Below are 20,114 nucleotides of genomic sequence, written 5' to 3' on the forward strand. Positions count from 1 at the left end.
CAGTCGCTGACGGTAAGCATGCAGGTGCAGCAGGCGGTTAAGAAGGCAAATGGTATGTTGGCCTTCATAGTGAGAGGGTTTGAGTACAGGAACAAGGATGTCTTGCTACAGTTGTACAGGGCCTTGGTGAGACCACATCTTGAGTATTGTGTGCAGTTTTGGTCGCCTTATCTGAGGAAGGATATTCTTGCCATGGAAGAAGTTCAGCGAAGATTCGCCAGGCTGATACCTGAGATGGCAGGAATGACGTATGAGGAGAGATTGGATCGATTGGGCTTGTACTCGCTGGAGTTTCGAAGAATGAGAGGGGATCTCATTGAAACTTATAAAATTCTGGCAGGACTGGACAGACTAGATCCAGGAAGGATGTTCCCGATGGTCGGGGAATCCAGAACCAGGGGTCACAGTCTAAGGATAAGGGGTAAGCCATTTAGGACAGAAATGAGGATTTTCTTCACCCAGAGAGTGGTGAACCTGTGGAATTCTCTACCACAGAAGGCAGTAGAGGCCAATTCATTAAATATATTCAAGAAGGAGTTGGATATATTTCTTAAGGCTAAAGGGATCAAGGGGTATGGGGAGAAAGCAGGTACCGGGTACTTTGCTTGGATGATCAGCCATGATCGCATTGAATGGTGGAGCAGGCTCGAGGGGCCGAATGGCCGACTCCTGCTCTTATCTTCTATGTTTCTATATTAAACTTGTATAGGACCCTGATCAGGCCGTACTGTGCACAGTTTTGGTCTCCATACTATAAAAAAGACATAGAAGCACTGGAGAAAGTGCAAAAAGATTTACAAGGATGGTACCAGAACTGAGGGATTACAGCTGTCGGGAAAGATTGAACAGGTCGGGGCTTTTTTCTTTAGAAAAGAGAAGGTGTGGAGGAGACCTGATAGAGGTCTTTAAAATTATGAATGGGTTGGACAGGGTAGATGTGGAGAGAATGTTTCCTCTTGTGGGAGAATCCAAAACTAGGGGCCATAGATACAAGATGGTTTCTAATAAATCCAATAGGGAAATGAGGAGACATTTCTTTACTCAGAGAGTGGTTAGAATGTGGAACTCACTACCACAGGAAGTGGTTGAGGCAAATAGCTTGGATGCTTTCAAAAGAAAACTGGACGAGTACATGAGAGAAATGGGAATAGAAAGATATGCTGAAAGGCTGAGAGGAGTCTTGGGTGGAGTCTAAACACCAGCACAGACTAGTTGGGCTGAATGGCCTGTTTCTGTGCTGTATATTCTATGTACAGTAGCATTTTGGGTTTTATAAATAGGGGCGTAGAGTACAAGAATAAAGAGGTAATAAATTTATGCAAGTCAGTGGTTAGGCCACATATAGTGTTTTGGGTGCCCCATTATAAGTCGTAGATTGTGTTCAGTGTAGATTTAACAGGATAATGCCAGGGATGGAAAACTGCAGTTATGAGGAGAGAATTGAGATACTGGAACTATTTCCACTGGCTTAGAAACAGCTAAGAGGATGTTTAATTAGTTTTTTTTTAATTATTGTGAAAGGTTTTGGTCGGGTGAATAGGGAAAGATTAGTTTCTTTGGTGGGGGGGCCGGTCAATGATGAGTGGTCATCAATTCAAAATAGTCATGACTAGATTGAGAAGCCGAATTAGGAGAAATTTCTTTACAGAGTTGTTGGAGCAAGAATGCTTTGCCACGTGGAATATGAGAGAAGTGGGTAAATATTTGAAGTAGAGGAAGATATGGGGAGAAAGAACAGGGCTGTGCCGTTGGTTTTGGGAAAGAGCCAGCACAGATAAAATGGAACAAATGTTTCCTTCTATGATGTAAATGCTATGGTTCTGTAGGATCTCACTTGGCAGAATCCAACATCTCAGAAGTTCAGTTCTGAGTCATTTACCTACATACAAACACAAATCGTTTGTGTATTGGACAACTATAGCTGGGTGTGCTTTCACTACAGTACTGGCAAGTTGTAATTTCTAGATCTCGTTTTGTGCTAGCTGACCTGGATAGGATGCCCCTTATATTGTTAGTATGCCTTTGGTTTGGCAGAAGGAGTGCTAGAATTCGTCTGAGTGGACCGAGGCTGGAGGGGGGAAAAAATGCCAGGATTCTTGTGCTTGTTTGATGTCAGGTGACTTGTATGCAAAATCATGCCTGTATGGATGTCTAGGGAGGATAAAATCAGGTTCAATTGTGATAAATCCGCAGTTGAATATCCCGCCTACACTCACTATCCAGGATCCTACATGAAGAATACTATTCTCCCAGGGCAAGGTTTTGCTAAATTGATCCACAGGTTTAGATAGTACCTACTGTAAAAATTGCAGCTCACATAAATCTAGAAAATAAGATTGGTGTAATCATTTAATTCTTAATTTTTAATTCAAATTCTTTTGTATAAATTCAGTTGCCATACTAATATTTGTAACTGTCCAGCTTACTTTGTTGCCATGATTCTTGTGCTGCAGTGGAGCTGGCGATGATCATGGACAGGCTCTATGGTGGAGTATGCTATGCTGGCATTGACACAGACCCTGAGCTGAAGTACCCAAAAGGAGCAGGACGTGTGGCTTTCTCAAATCAACAAAGCTATATTGCTGCTATCAGTGCTCGCTTTGTCCAGTTACAGCATGGTGACATTGATAAGCGGGTAAGTGTTGATCAGTGTACACTGTTTATATATAAACATTCAAAAAATGTTAGGATTCAATGGAAATAAAAATGTTTCTAAGCTACTCTTAGAAATAATTGTAGTTCTAGTTTTAGTATTGCTTCTTTTCTCCATTTAAATAAAATCCTACATTTGGTCTTGTTTTTTGTTCCAAAATTTTAGTTAGATTTTAGTTTTGGAAAAAAATGTTGGTGTTGGTGTCCATAATTTGGTCGAGATGATCAAAATTTGTCTTTGAAAAAATGTGAAGTTTGTTCACTTTTCACACAATTCAAGACCACAAGAAATGTTGAGAAGTTGGAGAATGGTTGACGAAAAGAATAAAGTGGTGCTTGAATAACAGCTGAGATTTCAAACATCTGTTTCAATTTCTACCTTCTGTTCCAAATGCTGACCAGTGTTATTTTAGTCCTAGAAATAATTTTAGTGGTGGTCTTCTCTTAAGACTATTTAACTAAAGTAAGACTAAATTGTAATATTAAGAAATTTAGTCCTAATTATAGTCTCATTGATAAATACGAATTAGTCTTTTGAATGGGACATTTAACTGAGGTCCTGTCTGCCTGTTCAGGTGGACATAAAAGGCAAGTGGGGCTTCTCATTGTGCCCTGGCCGACATTCCTCCCTCAACCAAGACAGCCAAAAACAGATTATCTGGTCATTTATTTTCTGTTTCTGGGACCTTGCGCTGTGAAAATTGGCTGTCACATTTGTCTACATAATAGTGACTGCACTTCAAAAAGTAATGTTAGTTGTAAAGCACTTTGGGAGATCCTGACAATGTGATATTAAATGTAATGTCTGTCTTTTAATTATTTTTGTCTCCTCATTTTAGTTGATGAAAACAGGATATGATGCCACCCTATATTTCTCATGAGCAGAATGTTGTGCAGATCTGGAAAAATAGTTTCAGGGATTACATGTAACAGCGCATAAGCTTGCTGCGCTTTTGCTTGTTTAATATTTATTTCAACATCTAGTAATGGAAATCTTGTGTTTTTTAGGTGGAGGTGAAGCCATATGTCCTTGATGATCAGCTGTGCGATGAATGCCAGGGTACCCGCTGTGGTGGGAAATTTGCTCCATTCTTCTGTGCCAATGTCACCTGTCTGCAGTATTACTGTGAATACTGCTGGGCTGCCATACATTCTCGTGCTGGGAGAGAGTTCCACAAGCCACTCGTGAAAGAAGGAGGAGACCGTCCACGCCAGGTTCCCTTCCGTTGGAACTAAAAGAGAAATATTTAAACATGATTCTAGTGGCAAGATAAGAGTGTTCTAGGGCTGCAGACACCAGACTAGCTAGGAAAAATAAATAAGTGCATTCTTCTACTGCCTCATCCCAGATTTCAAAATGTATGTCTCTAAAATTCACTTCAAAACAATTTGAAACCAATGTTTTCTGTAAGCATTGACTGACTTGTGATAACACTGGATATTTGATCCTTATCTTAATGGAATAATACAGATTCAGTCATTGTGCATGATTGGTATTTCTGGGTCATGTACTTGCACAGCTTGGTGCTGTACTTGATGAGAAATGTCATGTTGAGGAAACTGTGCGATAGGGAACCAGTTTTAAGCACCATTTATAGTTGTATAGACAGAATCTAAAATTAATGTGAAGTTATACTGCAGGCCCTTCTGTGTTTGGGTTTTCAATTAAATTATATCTAAAGTAGGGGAATAGCACTGTGTATGATATAAGAAAACTTGGATTTGCCCTCAAACAATATGAATCCCAATGTTTTTTTAAAAAAAAACCTCTGTGTCAGTGTGGTTTTAAAAAGTTGTTTCTAACACACTACAAGCTTTACTAACAATACAAGTATGTGGGGTAAATGCTTTTGGTATTTCCCCATCTCTTCACCACCACCCCAAAATAAACGATTTAAGAAAAGGGGGTTTAGATTGCTGCTATGGTTGAAGTGTGCACTTATTTCAGAAATGAAAAACTACAATTCGAAGATCTGCTGCCCCTAAACGTTTACCAAAGTTATTGAGATTGACACAAATCTAATTGTAGAGAGGCATTTTCCTTGCTGGAAGAGATTTTATACCTTTATTTTTTTGATGTTGCTATTTACAAAGTCGACTTGATCTACTAATATATTGTCATGTGTCAGCTTTTGCTCTCCATTTTGACACACAAAAAGTAATACCTCAATTGTAGCCTTGATTTATATTTTTTTATTTTTAGTGATGCTATTTAATTGCAAGAGACAATAGGAGCCTTGCTGCTGTTTAGATGGTATGATAAAATACCATTTCTTTTCCAGTAAAATGGGAATTAGAGAATAACAAAGAAAAAGGCTACATTGCAACACAACTAGATGTAGCACAGGCTATGGCTTCAGCTGCCTAAGATTTTTTTATTTTATTTTTTATGTGGAATAGTATGAATGATTGAATGTTTACTTGTACACCTGTTTTGCATGCACTATATATTCATACATTTTCCCATTATCTACAGTACTTATATTCTGCCTATAAGTTTTTTGTTTAAACAGTTACATTTTGAAAATGTAAATGGCATAGAACAAAGGAAACACTGAAATTTGTTTGAGAGTGCCAAGGTGCATGTTTCTGTGTTACTGTAGGTTAGCATGTGGTGTCACAACACTATAAGTGTATACTATGCAGGTTGGCTTTAAGTGGTACTGCCCTTGCAGTGGCGATGTAGGTGCTGGACTGCATTGAAGGAATTATCTCCTTGTGATTATTGCGTGATTCAGCCAAAGGTGGTTATGCATCCGTGTGTGATTTTTTTTTAAATTATATATGTGAAAGGTTATTGCTCCTTACTCTTGCTATTTTTTTCTGATACAGTGCATAGCATCTTCAAACTCCTGCAAACCAAAGACTGGATTATTCACTGCTAACTTGTGACCCACAAGTAACATACCGATAATAGCAGTGTAACTATTCCTTTGAAGTAATAGGCTTTAAAGAATTAAACCTAGTCAAAATGGAGACATTTGCTGTTAATGATCAAGTTTAAAGAGTTTAAATTTGATCTATGTTTTGACCACAGTGGTGACAAACTAACAGCAGCAGAGAGTTGTGAGGGTGCTTACCTTTTAGCTCGTCAGGGATTTACTGTTAAAGTAAAGAATATGTAATTCTTAGTGGCAATCTTTAAGCTACAGAAAGTGTTGGTTATCATCCTTTCTTGGTGTGCTGTTGTGCCATTCCTGCCCAATTCTGATGTTTGTAGGTGTAGTGAATTAACATTTTTGAAATTTGACACTGAAAGATAACTTTTCTACTAGTAGTTAATTCCCTTTTTACATAGCATAATCTGCCTTTGAACTTTTTGGTACGTTGTTTCTCTAGCTGGCTTTTTGTTCCCCTTTTCTTTTCTTTTTATATACATATACCAACATTTGTTATGCACTACTTTTGTATATCTTGTTTTTTCCAACAGTTAATATTTTTAAGCTCACTTTTTTCACTGATGGCATCTCTTTTTGCAATACCTCGATTTTTCATAATCTAAAGAGAGATGAATTGTTTTTCTATGTTTGTTATTCAAAGATTTGCACATATAGTTAACTTAATTGTGCAAAGAAATGAGTTGAAGCAATCAGTTTTGTTTTCATTTTCTTTTCTTTTTTTCCTTTAACATTTGAAGGCAAAGAGAACTTTGAATATCATGAATGTTAGGGATCAGCAATACTGTTGATAAAACTGCAGAGTCAGAAAAAAAACTATAGTTGTAGAAAGTTCCAGCTCCAGGTGTCGATGTTGTTAATAAGTCTGAAGTAATTATACAGTAGATATTAGGACCTGGTTGCAATCTCAGCCCAATCCCCATTGTTTAAATGTGGATTCTAGTTTCTTCCAATACTACACTGTATTTTCAGCTAATATTCTTTGAAAATATTCATATAGACTCTTTCTCGCAGTTCCTGTATCTGTGGTACAGTAGCTGACCTGGCACAATTTACAATACAAAACGCACACAAAACAATTAGCAGTAAACTTTGACATATATGGATTCTTAGGTGTTTGATGGTTTTAAAAAAGATTTACCTGTTTTTAATGGACAAAAACCGGTTTGAACTGCCATCGAGTTACCTCAATTCTAGATAGTGTGCAAGGCTGAAATGATTAAGAAAATAAAAGCATGCATGTAAACAAAAAAAAAACAAAATATGTAAACTTCAAAACTTACTTGTTTATTGTGTGTTGTAAAGTTGTTTACAAAGGTTAAATTTCATTTCTCACTTGCCCATAGCATGGCAAATATATCCTCATATACACAGACCTCTGCAGAATGCATGATTTTAAATCTGATCTTGTGGTTCAAGAAGGAAAGGATTTTATGAATGCCATTGGAAGGACTTGATAATTTATTCTTTGTGTCTGGATTTTAAGAATTTCTTACAAAGTTACAGAAGACTTGAATGTGGTAAATTGTGGAAAGTTAATGTCATATTGTTATGTGCAATACTTTTTTTCTAACTTCTGAAAAAAACTTTACAGTGTAAACCTTTAATGCGATTTTTTTTAATTGCAAACATTCAGATTAATATGTTGTCCACAATGTCATTTTCTACTGTTATTATATTCCCTTTTATCTTACTGATATTTGTAAATTCAGAATATGATCTTTGTACTAATATAAATAATTGAAGTTATTTTTAGATATGGACTAAAGGAAAAATGTGCTTGTTTGCTTATTTTTGTTACCTTACTTTAAAAAGTAGCAAAGACTACTTTTCTCAGCAGCATTATAATAATTGGGTAAATATCCTGTCCAGCATTTTATTTTTTGGTATTTTAAATTGAAATGTATAATTAGTTTTTTATCATTTTGACCATTCAGATTTTTTATGTTGTAATATTTTTTGAATGTGCAGCTTTTTTTAATATTTTAAAGTGTCTAGTTTTTATTGAAAGCTTATGTATTCAACACTGTATGGCAAATATTCATAAAGAAAGAATAGTTATTTGTGGAAGTCAGCCATCAGTGGTGTGTCTCTGTGGCTGAATTCCTTGTGCTTTTCACTGTGTTTGGGGAGGTTGTAGTGATGATTTAACAATTTTAAATAAAGGAAACTCATTTTTATTAATATTTGTTCACCTTTTTTTGAGTTGATATTTTATGTACCCCCTCTATTAAATTATTTGGTACAAAAATGTCCCTTTCTACAGCTTGTTTGTTGAAGTGGTAGTAAAACATAATGTTGTTAAAGTTTTATGCCAACTATTTATAACGCTCAGTAATTTTAAAATATTTGTAATGTGAAATGTTGAATGATTAAAGTGTTTCAATGTACTGTAAATGTCTGAGCTTTATACTAACACTGGTCTGCAACTTATTTTTCATTTATTTATTTGCTTTGAATAGATAGCTAACCATTATCTATACTGCTTCGATGTACTGCATCTTGAAATGTACCCAATACAGTATTTTGTTTTTATTGAAGGTCGTCTTAGTGTTCCTGCCTGTCTCTCTTAGTCTTTTAAGGTTGGTTTTAGAGACAAGTCTAATATTAACTATTGCAGCACAAGTGACTTGTTCACGTGAGACCTTAATTGTAGCACACATTCATTGCGCATTTAAAAATAACTAGGTTTCAGCCTAGGTGCAAAACATGAAACAGAACTAGAGAACTGGGATATGAGAGATCTATATAGCTGTGAACACCAAATAATTGTTTCCATGATATTTAATGTAGAACAAATCTCAGTTGTTATGTATTTCTTTTAAAATCAACCAATTTTGTAATACTAAAGATTCTTTTTAAATATAATTCAACTTTATTGTCATTGTACAATGCACAAACAACGAAATGTGCTCTTGCAAGCTCCCATGAGTCCAGTACAAATAACATTAACATTAAACGTAAATAGCACCGTCCTGGGAGAAGCAAAGCCGCTGCGTCTGTGCGCGCCGCCATTCCATTTCCACCATTCCTCCTGTCCGACAATCTTCAGCTCAACGCCCGGGCCTGCTCACCAGCCGCCCCTCCCGGGGCTCCTTCCGTGACCTTCTCACCAACCGCCCCTCCTTGGGGCTCCTTCCGTGACCTTCTGCACCTGGTCTATCCCTGATGGTCACCCCTCCAGGTACTAACCAGGCCTGGCTCTGCTTAGCTTCCAAGCCTTGCCAGTGACCCTGTCCCTAGTCCCAGGAACAGGGCTAGACAATAAACAAATGGTATACATTTTCAAAAACTAAAACTGTCATAGAGTGCATTAGGTCCATTTCACAAAATTACATGTAATATTTAGAATCTATTGACACTTTTCAGGTTACATGAATTTGGTGAATCCATAGGATTATATAGTGTGTTACAGAAACAAACCATTTGGCCCATCAACTCTCAGTATTTTGTTTTTACATGAGCCACCTGGTCTCATCCCACTCTCCTGCTCACTCCCCATATCCTCACGCCCCATATCCTTTGATATGCCTCTTTTTTAATTATCCAATTCCTTTTTAGAAGAACTTATTGACGACAACAATTTGTGGCAGAGACGTCCACATTCTAACCACGCCCTGTGTTAATAGATTTTTTTTCTAACCTACTCTTTAATTCTTTTTGTGATTATTTTAAATTAAAGGAATTATTACAATTTAACTTAATCCAAATATATTCATGTGACTAGTATATAATAAAGTTAGAATTAATTTAAATGACTAGTTGTCTGTATGTGAGAACATTGTCATTTTATTTGTAAAACTGGTATATACACATTACCTTAAGGCTAAAATTCCTTAATTTGATCCTTTTTCTCCAAGCTCCTTCATAAATCTGGAACTTCAAGTTTATCTTGATTGTGGTTTGATGAGTCCTTATGGATTTTAATATTAATGAAACACTTTTGCAGAGTGGTAGATAATCATGTAGGCCAAGAGACCTTATTGTTCTAGTTCTTGTCAGCGTTAAATGTTCAAATCTGCAGCACATAAGTGAAAGCAGAACGAACCATTAATTTAAATACATGGGCATTGCATTGTAGCACAAAGCTATTTCCCAATTAATTTGACTTTTAAATGAGTGACCTAGTTCTTGCATATCTAAGATAATTAAATTGAGTAGCATTTGAAGACTCCATTCTGCTTTCAGTCAATACGGATGTCACCAGCGTAGTAGGTACTTTCAGTTCAAATATTGACAAAAATGCTTCCAGTCTTTCAAAGTAACTGAATATGCTGTGTAAATTGATCATTTACAGAGGTAATTGATCTCATTTAAGTTAATTTCCCTTAAAATGATGAATGAAGTGTGCTGTGCTGGATCAAGCTCCTGAAGGAGACATTAGTGACATGGGTATGTTTGTTCATTAAAAGAAAATGGTGAAATGTAATGACCCTAGCTTTCAAGAGTGATTGTTTTCATGCAATCCGTGGACCCTAAATTACTAAGACATGGAAATTTTAATATGTAATATAAAAAAAAATGCCCTAGATGGTTTCAAATGGGGAACTATTAATAGGTCAATTGTAGATTGATTTTTTGGGGGGGGAAATTAATAAATATACCTTCTCGTACAGATTGGAGCTGTAGGCTTCATGCTGGAATGATTTTGATTTACCATGGTTACTTTTTTTTAAATGGAAGAGATAGAGGGAAAAAACACTCGACATTTCTGAGACAATAGATAATACATATTAATTATTTTTGTCCTCATTCCCATGTTTAAAGGTTTTTTTTAAATGAGCTGTACAAACCCATCCCCAGCAGGAAGACATCCTGCTGCCAGGCCTTTGTAAATGCAGCCAACAGCTTAGAAGTGCATGGGAATAGACAAAATTGATTTTACCCACTGTTCTTTTTCCTTTGGGGATTTATGTTGCCTTGCTCAACATTTCTCCAATCAAACAAATCTGGAACTCAGAAGCATGACAATAAACAATACCTTGGTATTTTCTTTTTCTCTTTTCCATTTCTTTCTCTGTGTCAGCCGTGGCTCAGTAGGTAGCACACTGAGTCAGAAGGTTGTGGGTTCAAGTCCCACTCCAGGGACTTGAGCACACAAAATCTAGGCTGACACTCCAGTGCCATACTGAGGGAGTGCTGCACTGTCTGAGGTGCCGTCTTTCAGATGAGACGTTAAACGAGGCCCTGTCTGCTCTCTCAGGTGGACGTAAAAGATCCCATGGCACTATTTCGAAGAAGAGCGGGGGAGTTATCCCTGGTGACCTGGCCAATATTTATCCCTCAATCAACAGCACTAAAAACAGATTATCTGGTCATTATCACATTGCTCTTTGTGGGACCTTGTGTGCAAATTGGCTGCCGTGTTTCCCACATTACAACAGTGACTACACTCCAAAAGTACTTAATTGGCTGTAAAGCGCTTTGAGATGTCCGGTGGTCATGAAAGGCGCTATATAAATGCAAGTCTTTCTGCATGCCTGGCTGTCCATCTGTAAACACACTTTTTAATCTCAATAATTTAAATTCTTTAATCGGATTTTAAACTTTAGAAATGACTTCATTTTCTCGGTCTATTCAATTGCGGGCTGGAAACCAGGCATGTTTCTTGTTTATGTCTAAACATGGAGCTGCCTCATTAGCAAAACCACTTCAGACGGTCAACATGCTCAATAAGAGGTGCCTCTTAGGTTCAGTCAGAAAGGGATATGTTGGGAGGAGTCAATGCAGCTAACCATGTAAACTGTTTTCTACATAACTTATACTTTTCACCAATGTTTGTGTTTGTTTCTGTCATCAAGCTTATAGTTTATTTCATGAATCAATTTATTGGAAGCCACTACCCATAAAAAAACACAAAATTGGGTCCAACATTAAAGGGCTTTAATATTAATTTTTGCTTCTGCTAACAGATTATTGCATCATTTTTGAGACTTTGCTGTACTGGAACAGGTAGTCTATACATTCTTAAAAAAAATGAAAATTCACCAAGACACTAAGCTGTCACTATCAGATGACGATTCAATAATAAAAAGTTTCTCACACTTAAACTGTAAGAAGCACACTGAGTTTTGTGAGAATATCGATTGAGCTGAGTGTGTATTGTATATACTCACGTATAAGGCAAAAAATGTGTGCCACTGTTTGAGGGTTAAAGGGTGGGTGGGGTCATTTTATATCAAAGGATAAAATAGAGCAGGAGATGGGTCACAGTATCACAAATACAGTACTTAACCTCCACTCTAGCGTTGGTCTCCCACCCCACTATCCAATCCCCTTTTTTGATCTACAAAATTGAGGGATCATCTTTGGTGTAGGCTGGTTAATAAGCAAATATCTCTGCCGAATGTTTTTGCTATTCATTGTTAACATTCAGTCCATTCAAAGTCAAAAATTTAAAAAGTGAAAATTTTACTGAAGTATTATTCACAATGATTCATCGCCAGTTTTATTTGCATAGGTGGTTTCATAATTGGCATAAACTAGAATAGAAATTACTGCTATAAAAGTAAATGACTGCTGCATTAGAAAACTCTTGAATTCTCATGCTGAGACATGGTACAATGCATATTTTTTTGTCATTTCCCCCATGACAAATTATCAAATTCACTCGTCATTGGGGAAAGAGAAAATCTGTGACCAAGACACACTGGGATAGATTTTCAACTTGCCGCCCGGGCATAAAATGGAAATGAAGATTAGGCGGTTTCTATAATGTGTGACTGATCCCCCCAGTGCCAGCTTTATGCCCGGTGACAAAAAGAAAAGGTATCTCTATGCTGCTGCAGTGCGAATAGCAGCCTGCTTTAGAACAATATTGGCTCTTGGCAGACGTTTGGGAATAGGGAATGGACCAAATTGAAGAAAAGATTTACTTTGAAGGAAACAAAACGTTAAATTCTGAAAATGGTTCTTGTTTGAAAAATAATTTTTAGTAGAAAAATTTGATTAATTTAAACTTGTAGCCTTAAATTTAAATTTAGAATCATCAGCATTTCTCGAAGTTACAGGGCTGAAGAATGACGATAACATGAATTTGTAACTTGTTTAGTTGACAGCAGTTTTGTGCAAAGCAAATCTGACAGTGGGGTTTGGCCTTGAGAACCAAGATCCATCTTGAATTCCAACTAGAGTTGCCTGCATGATGACATTACAGTGGCATCAATGTTCCCCTTAAGGCGCGCGGCCGCACAAGCCACTCACTCACCAGCTGCTGCTGAACGAAACTGCGCATGCGCGGTCGTGCAGCAAATTTAAAGGGACCGCACACTTAGACCGCAAATTAGATGGAACATTGAGTGGCATCATGGATTATTGCAGTATACACTGTCATCATTACTCCTGGTTACCAACATCAGCCTTTTCCCATGGAATTATTCATAGTAAGAAATGTAGAGCTCGGGAATGGTTAGTGCACAGCAATACTTATGATAAAAAATGCATACATAAAATAATATTTTTGAAGAGAATCTAATGCCATATTAACCTATTCTTCAATAAATTAAGTCAAGATTGGTCCCTTGTGTGCTATACATTTATATTACTGTAAATGTTCAATCTACTCTCATTTAGCTCTACCTCAGTGTCTCCCACTCCACTTAGATAAATGAGCCTATAATGTTTTCATGCATGATCTTCGTTGGGCTCATTATCACTGGCGATGCCCATAAGTAGATCACATGTCCCCTACAAACCAGAGTATGGGGTTACCCACTCCAATACCAAGATGAATGAATTAGTGAGACCCCAGACTCAAACTGAAAACCATTGTCATGAAACTCCAGAGTACTGGAATATATTACATGCCACCTTGTAATCTCCTTTGGAAGACAGAAAAATAACCACCAGCCTGTGGCTCAGACTATAAACCAATAGACAAAATTATTACATAAATACAGTGGGCCAATGAACTGAATTCAGCGCAAACATTTACAGTAATTGCAAACTATTCTTGATATCAAAACAACAACCAATTTTCTCCAGTGTTAACCCACAACTGTGAGTCCTCTGATAAGGTTTGTACCCTGATGACTTCAGACCGATTGGTAAGCTGAGCCCAGGGCCATGCAAGGAATCATGGCATGCCCCTCTCAGATCTGGCCATCTTTACCTCAGATATAGCTGTCAGCCATCTGTAATGTTTGAATTGAATGGTTTGACCTCTGAGAAGCCATTGATTTGTTCCAACCATTTTAAATAACCTGTTAGATGGGTCTCCATCTAAGTATAATGGCAGCACCAAACCAAGGCCTCCCTGAACTAAGAATGTCTCTACCTTGTTCTCAGGTGCGAATATCGACCAGACTAGAATGTTTATTATTTGTGGCTTGAAAAATCAGCTTACAATTCTCAATTTTAACCCTGTGTACTGTGGCCAGCAAGAATGAATCCAATAAATGATTCTTCAAAGACAAAAATGCTTCAGTTTTGTCACAGGATACTTGATTTTTAATCTTTATCTTTAGCAAATATAGGTAGACTATTGGATTATTGTTTTGTACAGTGTAGGAGAAATGGAGTGGGATTTTTCTTTGTGTCTGGGGATTTTACATATCTTGTCTCATTAGGCTTGAGAACATAAACTGTCCTATAAGTGAAATAGCAACAGAAAATGCTGGAAATACTCAGCATCTGTGGAGAGAGAAACAGAGTTAATGTTTCAGGTCTGGGACCCTTCATCAGAACTGGAAAAAGCTGGAAATGTAACATTAAGCAGGTGCAGAGACGGGGGGTGGGGTTAGGAGGGGAGGAAGGTATTGAAAGAACATACTGTTAAAATGTTGCAAATGGGAATGGCAAAATCATACTGCATGAAAAATGGGGGCAGGGATTATTATCTGAAATTGTTGTGCGGAAGGTTGTAAAGTGCCTAATCGAAAGATGAGGTGCTGTTCCTCGAGCTTACGTTGAGCTTCATTAGAACAATGTAATAGGCCAAGGACAGAGGGATCAGAGTGGGAGTGGAGCGGAGTATTAAAGTGACAGACGACCGGAAGCTCAGGGTCACCCTTATGGAGTGAACGGAGGTGTTCCGCAAAGCGGTTGCCCAATCTGCGTTTGATCTCCCCAATGTAGAGGAGACCGCATCGTGAGCAGTGAATACAGTATATTAAATTGCAAGAAGTACAAGTAAATCGCTGTTTCACCTGGTATTTGGGGCCATGAACAGTGGGAAGGGAGGAGGTAAAAGGGCATGTGTTGCATTTCCTGCGCTTGCATGGGAAGGTGCCAGGTGAAGGAGAAGGGCTGTTAGGGGTGATTGAGGAGTGGACCAGGGTGTCGCGGAGGGAGCGGTCCCTTTGGAATGCTGAAAGGGGAGGTGAGGGGAAGATGTGTTTGGTGGTGGGATCACGTTGGAGGTGGCAGAAATGGTGGAGAATGATCCGTTGAATGTCAAGGCTGGTGGGGTGAAAGGTGAGGACAAGGGGAACCCTATCGTGGTTCTGGGAGGGAGGGGAAGGGGTGAGAGCAGAAGTGCGGGAAATAGAACGGACACGGTCAAGGGCCGTGTCAACCACAGTAGAGGGGAATCCTCGGTTGAGGAAAAAGGAAGACATGTCGGAAGCACTGGTATGGAAGGTGGCATCGTCAGAACAGACGCGGCGGAGATGGAGAAACTGGGAGAATGGAATAGAGTCCTTACAGGAAGCGGGGTGGGAGGAAGTGTAGTCCAGGTAGCTGTGGGAGTCGGTGGGCTTGTGGATGTTTTTCGAAAGCCGATCACCAGAAATGGAGACGGAGAAGTCAAGGAAGGGAAGGGAAGAGTCGGAGATGGACCATGTGAAGGTGAGGGAAGGGTGGAAATTGGAAGTAAAGTGAATGAACTTATCTAGTTCAGGGCGAGAGCAGGAAACGGCACCAATACAGTCATCGATGTACCGGAAAAAGAGGTGAGGGAGGGGACCTGAGTAGGACTGGAACAAAGAGTGTTCCACATATCCCATGAACAGGCACAGCTAGGGCCCATGCGGGTTCCCATAGCAACACCTTTAATTTGGAGGAAGTGTCCTATAAGTGCCTTGGGATGTTTTACTATGTTAAAGATGCTATATCAATGCAAGTTGTTGTATATAAATTAACTCAAAAGATGCATCCATAAGCAGGAAAAGTACAATGTTATCTGAAGTACTCTAACTTTTAACTCACCTCAGATATCAAGTAGTGACAAGATACTAACAATTATATTTACACCTAATTCACCATAATTATTTCCATTACAAGGTTTAGTATCACTGATGACAGTTCCAAAAGAGGTGACTGATACTTAGCATCAGTCAACATAATCTAAATCATCAAAAGCACAAAATTTTCAGGGTTTAGTAACAAAGCATTTTCTGAGTTCAAAATACAGTATCATCAAATAATATTCAATGTCATAATGCATGCTTGGGAAGGTTAACTTTAGTAGTCTATAGTTCAAAGTAGTGCCGGTTGGTTTGTGTTAAGTTTGTCACTTGAGTGATATTATATTCCACAGGTAGTGGGTCAATTTATCACATTAGTTAAGTACTACCCTGGATTTTAGGGTCCGTCTTTAGTAAACTATAGTCACCTTTCCACCTATTTCAATGGCAATCATTCTTTATTAAAGTCTGTCCAACAACTTGGACATACTTGTATCCATTATACTTTGTACTTCAATTTAATGCTTCTGATAACCTTCCCGATAGCCATTCTGAAACCTTTGTACAGCTTCCCAAAGCCTTCCAGAGTCAATCTCAAAGGCACTTAACTTCCAAATAATTTAACTTTAAATACCTTAAACTAATGCTGTTAGTATCACTTCAGGCAATCTGATCAATCATAGCAAATAAACCCATTTGTGTAAATCATTTTTTTTAAAGTACAGTTCAGCTACACAGACACATTTTGCAGATTTTAATTTTCAAGTTAACATTTTCTATAAAAAGAACTCTTCGTACCTGCACTTTCAGTGGGAATATTAGCAGGAGGGCATGCTATTACTGACTGTTTCATTTTAAAGGACTTTAGCAGTGACAACCTCTCTAGAAAAGAGAAGGCTGAGGGGTGGCCTGATAGAGGTCTTTAAGATTATGAAAGGGATTGATAGGGTGGATCCTAGTAACTGCAGACCGGTCAGTTTAACATCAGTGGTGGGTAAAGTTTTAGAAACAATAATCAAGGAAAAAATTAACGGGCACTTGGAGAGGTTTAAGGAGAGCCAACACGGATTTGTGAAAGGCAGATCATGTTTGATTAATTGAAACTTTTTGATGAATTAATAGGGAGGATCGATGAAGGGAATGCAATGGATGTTGTCTACATGGATTTTAGGAAGGCGCTTGACAAAGTACCATATAGAAGGCTGGTTAACAAAATTGAGGCTCATGGAATAGGTGGGTCAGTGACAGCTTGGATAAGGAATTGGCTTAAGGACAGAAAACAGCGAGTTGTGGTAAATGGCTGCTTTTTTAGACTGGAGGATGGTAGACAGTGGTGTTCCCCAAGGGTCAGTGCTGCGCCACTGCTTTTTTTGATATATATAAATGACCTGGATATTGAAATACAGAGTAGAATTTCTAAATTTGCCGATGACACCAAACTTGGGGGTGTGGCAAACAGTGAGGATGATACCAATCGACTGCAACAGGACATAGGCTAGCAGAATGGGAAGACAAGTGGCAGATAGAATTTAGTACAGAGAAGTGTGAGGTGATGCATTTTGGCAGAAGGAACAGGGAGAGGCAATATACACTTAATGGCACAGTTTTAAAGAGTGTGCAGGGACAGAGTGACCTGGGAGTTAATGTGCATAGGTCCCTGAAGGTGGCAGGACATATTGAGAGAGTGATCAGCAAAGCATAGGGGATCTTGCGTTTCATACATAGAGGTTTTGAGTACAAAAGTAGAGAAGTTATGCTGAACCTTTATAAAGCGCTGGTTAGGCCATAACTGGAGTATTGCGTCCAGTTCTCGTCACCACACTTTAGGAAGGATGTCAAGACCCTTGAGAGGGTGCAGAGGAGATTTACCAGAATGGTTCTGGGGATGGGCGATCTTAGCTACAAGGACAGGTTGGAGAAGCTGGATTTGTTTTCATTAGAGCAAAGGAGGTTGAGGGGTGATTTGATAGAGGTGTACAAGATTATGACGGGTTTGGATAGGCTAGACGGGGAAAGGCTGTCCCCACTAATTGATGGTACAAGGACTAGGGGACACAGATTTAAGGTTTTGGGCAAGAGATACAGGGGGGACGTGAGGAAAAAAAATTTTTGCACAGCGAGTGGTGAGGACCTGGAACTCGTTGCCGACGGACGTGGTGGAAGCGGACACACTCAATGTTTTCAAGGGGAGACTGGATAGGCAGTTGAGGGAAATAAACTTGCAGGGCTACGGGGATAGAGCGGGGAAATGGGACTGACTGGATTGCTCTATAGAGAGCCGACACGGACTCGATGGGCTGAATGGCCTCCTTCTGTGCCTCTATGACTCTATGTAGAGAAGATGTTTCCACTCGTGGGGGAGACCAAAACTAGGGGCCCTCAATATAAGATCGTAATAATTCCAACAGGGAATTCAGGAGAAACTTCTTTACCCAGAGAGTTGCTGGAATGTTGAACGCGATACCACAAGGAGTAGTTGAGGTGAATTGCATAGATGCATTTACGAGGAAGCTAGATAAACACATGAGGGAGAAAGGTATAGAAGGTACAAAAAGAAAATACTGCAGATGCTGGAAATCTGAAATAAAAACAGAAAATGCTGGAAATACTCAGCAGGTCAGGCAGCATCTGTGAAGAGAGAAACAGTTAACGTTTCAGGTCTGGGACCCTTCATCAGAACTGGAAAAAGCTGGAAATGTAACAGATATTAAGCAGGTGCTAGAACCCACAAAAAATGTTTGGCAAATCTTCTTTCATGTGTTTACAAACATGCAACATGATGACATGAATTGTCTTTGAATTGAAATGATATATGGCTCTTCTGACTCCCTAATTTTTAAAAAAGCTTGCCAAATGCTTTTTCATGTAGTTAGTGCCCTTGAAAGTCTCCTACAGGCTGATGTGTCCCTTGGGTAATGAAAGACCACTCGGACTACTTTTCCAGGGGCCTCCCACTCCACACAGGAAATTAAAGTCAAATAAGAGCTTCTAAAAGGACAGATGAAAAAACACTGGTCACGCCATTACGGTCTCCATTTCTGATTACACAGGTTCAGCTGTGCTGATCTGTTTTGGCAGATGGAATATTATTAAAAATAACAGTAAAGTACTCCACAAATATATCAGTAAAAAGAGAATTGTCAGATATGAGGTGGAGCCTCTGAGAAGAGAGGATAGTGATTTAGTACAGGATAGTGGCAATTGACAGAGATGCTTAACAAGTACTTAAACATTACTTCTAATGTTTACAAAAGAGAAGGATATCGGAGAAACATAGAAACATAGAAGATAGGAGCAGGAGTAGGCCATTCGGCCCCTCGAGCCTGCTCCGCCATTCAATGAGATCATGGATGATCATCCAAATTCAGTACCCTGTATTATGTCCATGTATAATTGAGACACGGACTGCAGGAGTTGATTATAACAAGTCTTTACTGAATGGAGACAACCTGGAAACTGAAACTACAGAAGCCTGCTAGGGCCTTTTATAAAGGGGTGGTCACTGCCGGTACTGCAGTCTGAGACCAGTTATTCCCTTAAAAGGTACATACACAACAATTCCTCCCCTTTTAGATAAACAGTACATAACATTCACTTAACAACTAAATAATAACTAATTACAATTACGGTTGCTAGATACATTGGTTGAAGTTAAGCAATTATAAGTTCAGTCTTTGAGGAGGCTTCCTGATTCTGTCTGGATAACGCCTCTTTGGGATATCAGGTTCTTCTGGCAAGGTTGAGTCGGGATCAATGTCGTTGTTTGGTTCGTCTGCTTCCAATATCACCGATTCTGCGGTAGATGCAATTGGTACTTCGGTTTCATCGCCAGGTGTATCAGATCGTGGTGTGGAGTTGACGTTTTCCAGTAACTCTAGAATCTGGTCAGCATGGCGTCTTACAATGCTCTCTCCAACGTCCACGGTATACATTAGAGGTCCTTGCCATGTACAGATCGTTCCTGGCTGCCATTTCTCTGTGCGGTAGTCCTGGGCCAAAACTGGTTGACCTATCTTAAAACTCCTGGTCGGCCTTTCATTCATATTCTGAAACTGCCTGTTCTCCACATCTCTTCTGACGTTTGGCTTAACCAAATCCAAGCGGCATCGTAGTCTTCGATTGAAGAACATCATGGCTGGAGTTTGGTTGGTAACCGCATGTGTCGCATTCCGGTAGGCAAACAAGAAGTTATCCACCTTGTGTTGTAGGGGTATATCTTCATTACACATTGCCTTGATAGCCTTCTTGAATGTTTGAACAAACCTCTCGGCCAATCCATTAGTGGCTGGATGATATGGGGCGGATGTGTAATGCTTAACACCATTGTTCTTTAAGAACCTCCGGAACTCTTCAGACACAAACTGTGGTCCATTGTCAGAGCAAATCCGTTCAGGCAGCCCATTCCTGGCGAATATGGTTCGTAAGACTGTGATAGTTTTTT

At 38.9% G+C, this 20,114-nt stretch overlaps 1 protein-coding gene across 2 annotated transcripts in view; it reads left to right on the forward strand.

Moving 5' to 3' along the window:
- The window catches only part of cpeb4b (cytoplasmic polyadenylation element binding protein 4b), a 123,819-nt gene extending 115,730 nt beyond the window's left edge, over positions 1-8,089 (forward strand). For both annotated transcript variants that reach the window (XM_085995398.1, XM_085995399.1), the window contains 2 exons: positions 2,454-2,635; positions 3,661-8,089. In XM_085995398.1, coding sequence (XP_085851524.1) covers positions 2,454-2,635; positions 3,661-3,888 — 410 coding nt within the window. In that variant the 3' untranslated portion in view covers positions 3,889-8,089. The remainder of the gene's footprint in view (positions 1-2,453; positions 2,636-3,660) is intronic.
- The last annotated feature ends 12,025 nt before the right edge of the window (positions 8,090-20,114 follow it).

This window comes from Somniosus microcephalus, chromosome 8 (genome assembly GCF_052327205.1).
Source record: "Somniosus microcephalus isolate GS21.2 chromosome 8, FLI_Smic_1.0, whole genome shotgun sequence".
Lineage (NCBI taxonomy): Eukaryota > Metazoa > Chordata > Chondrichthyes > Squaliformes > Somniosidae > Somniosus > Somniosus microcephalus.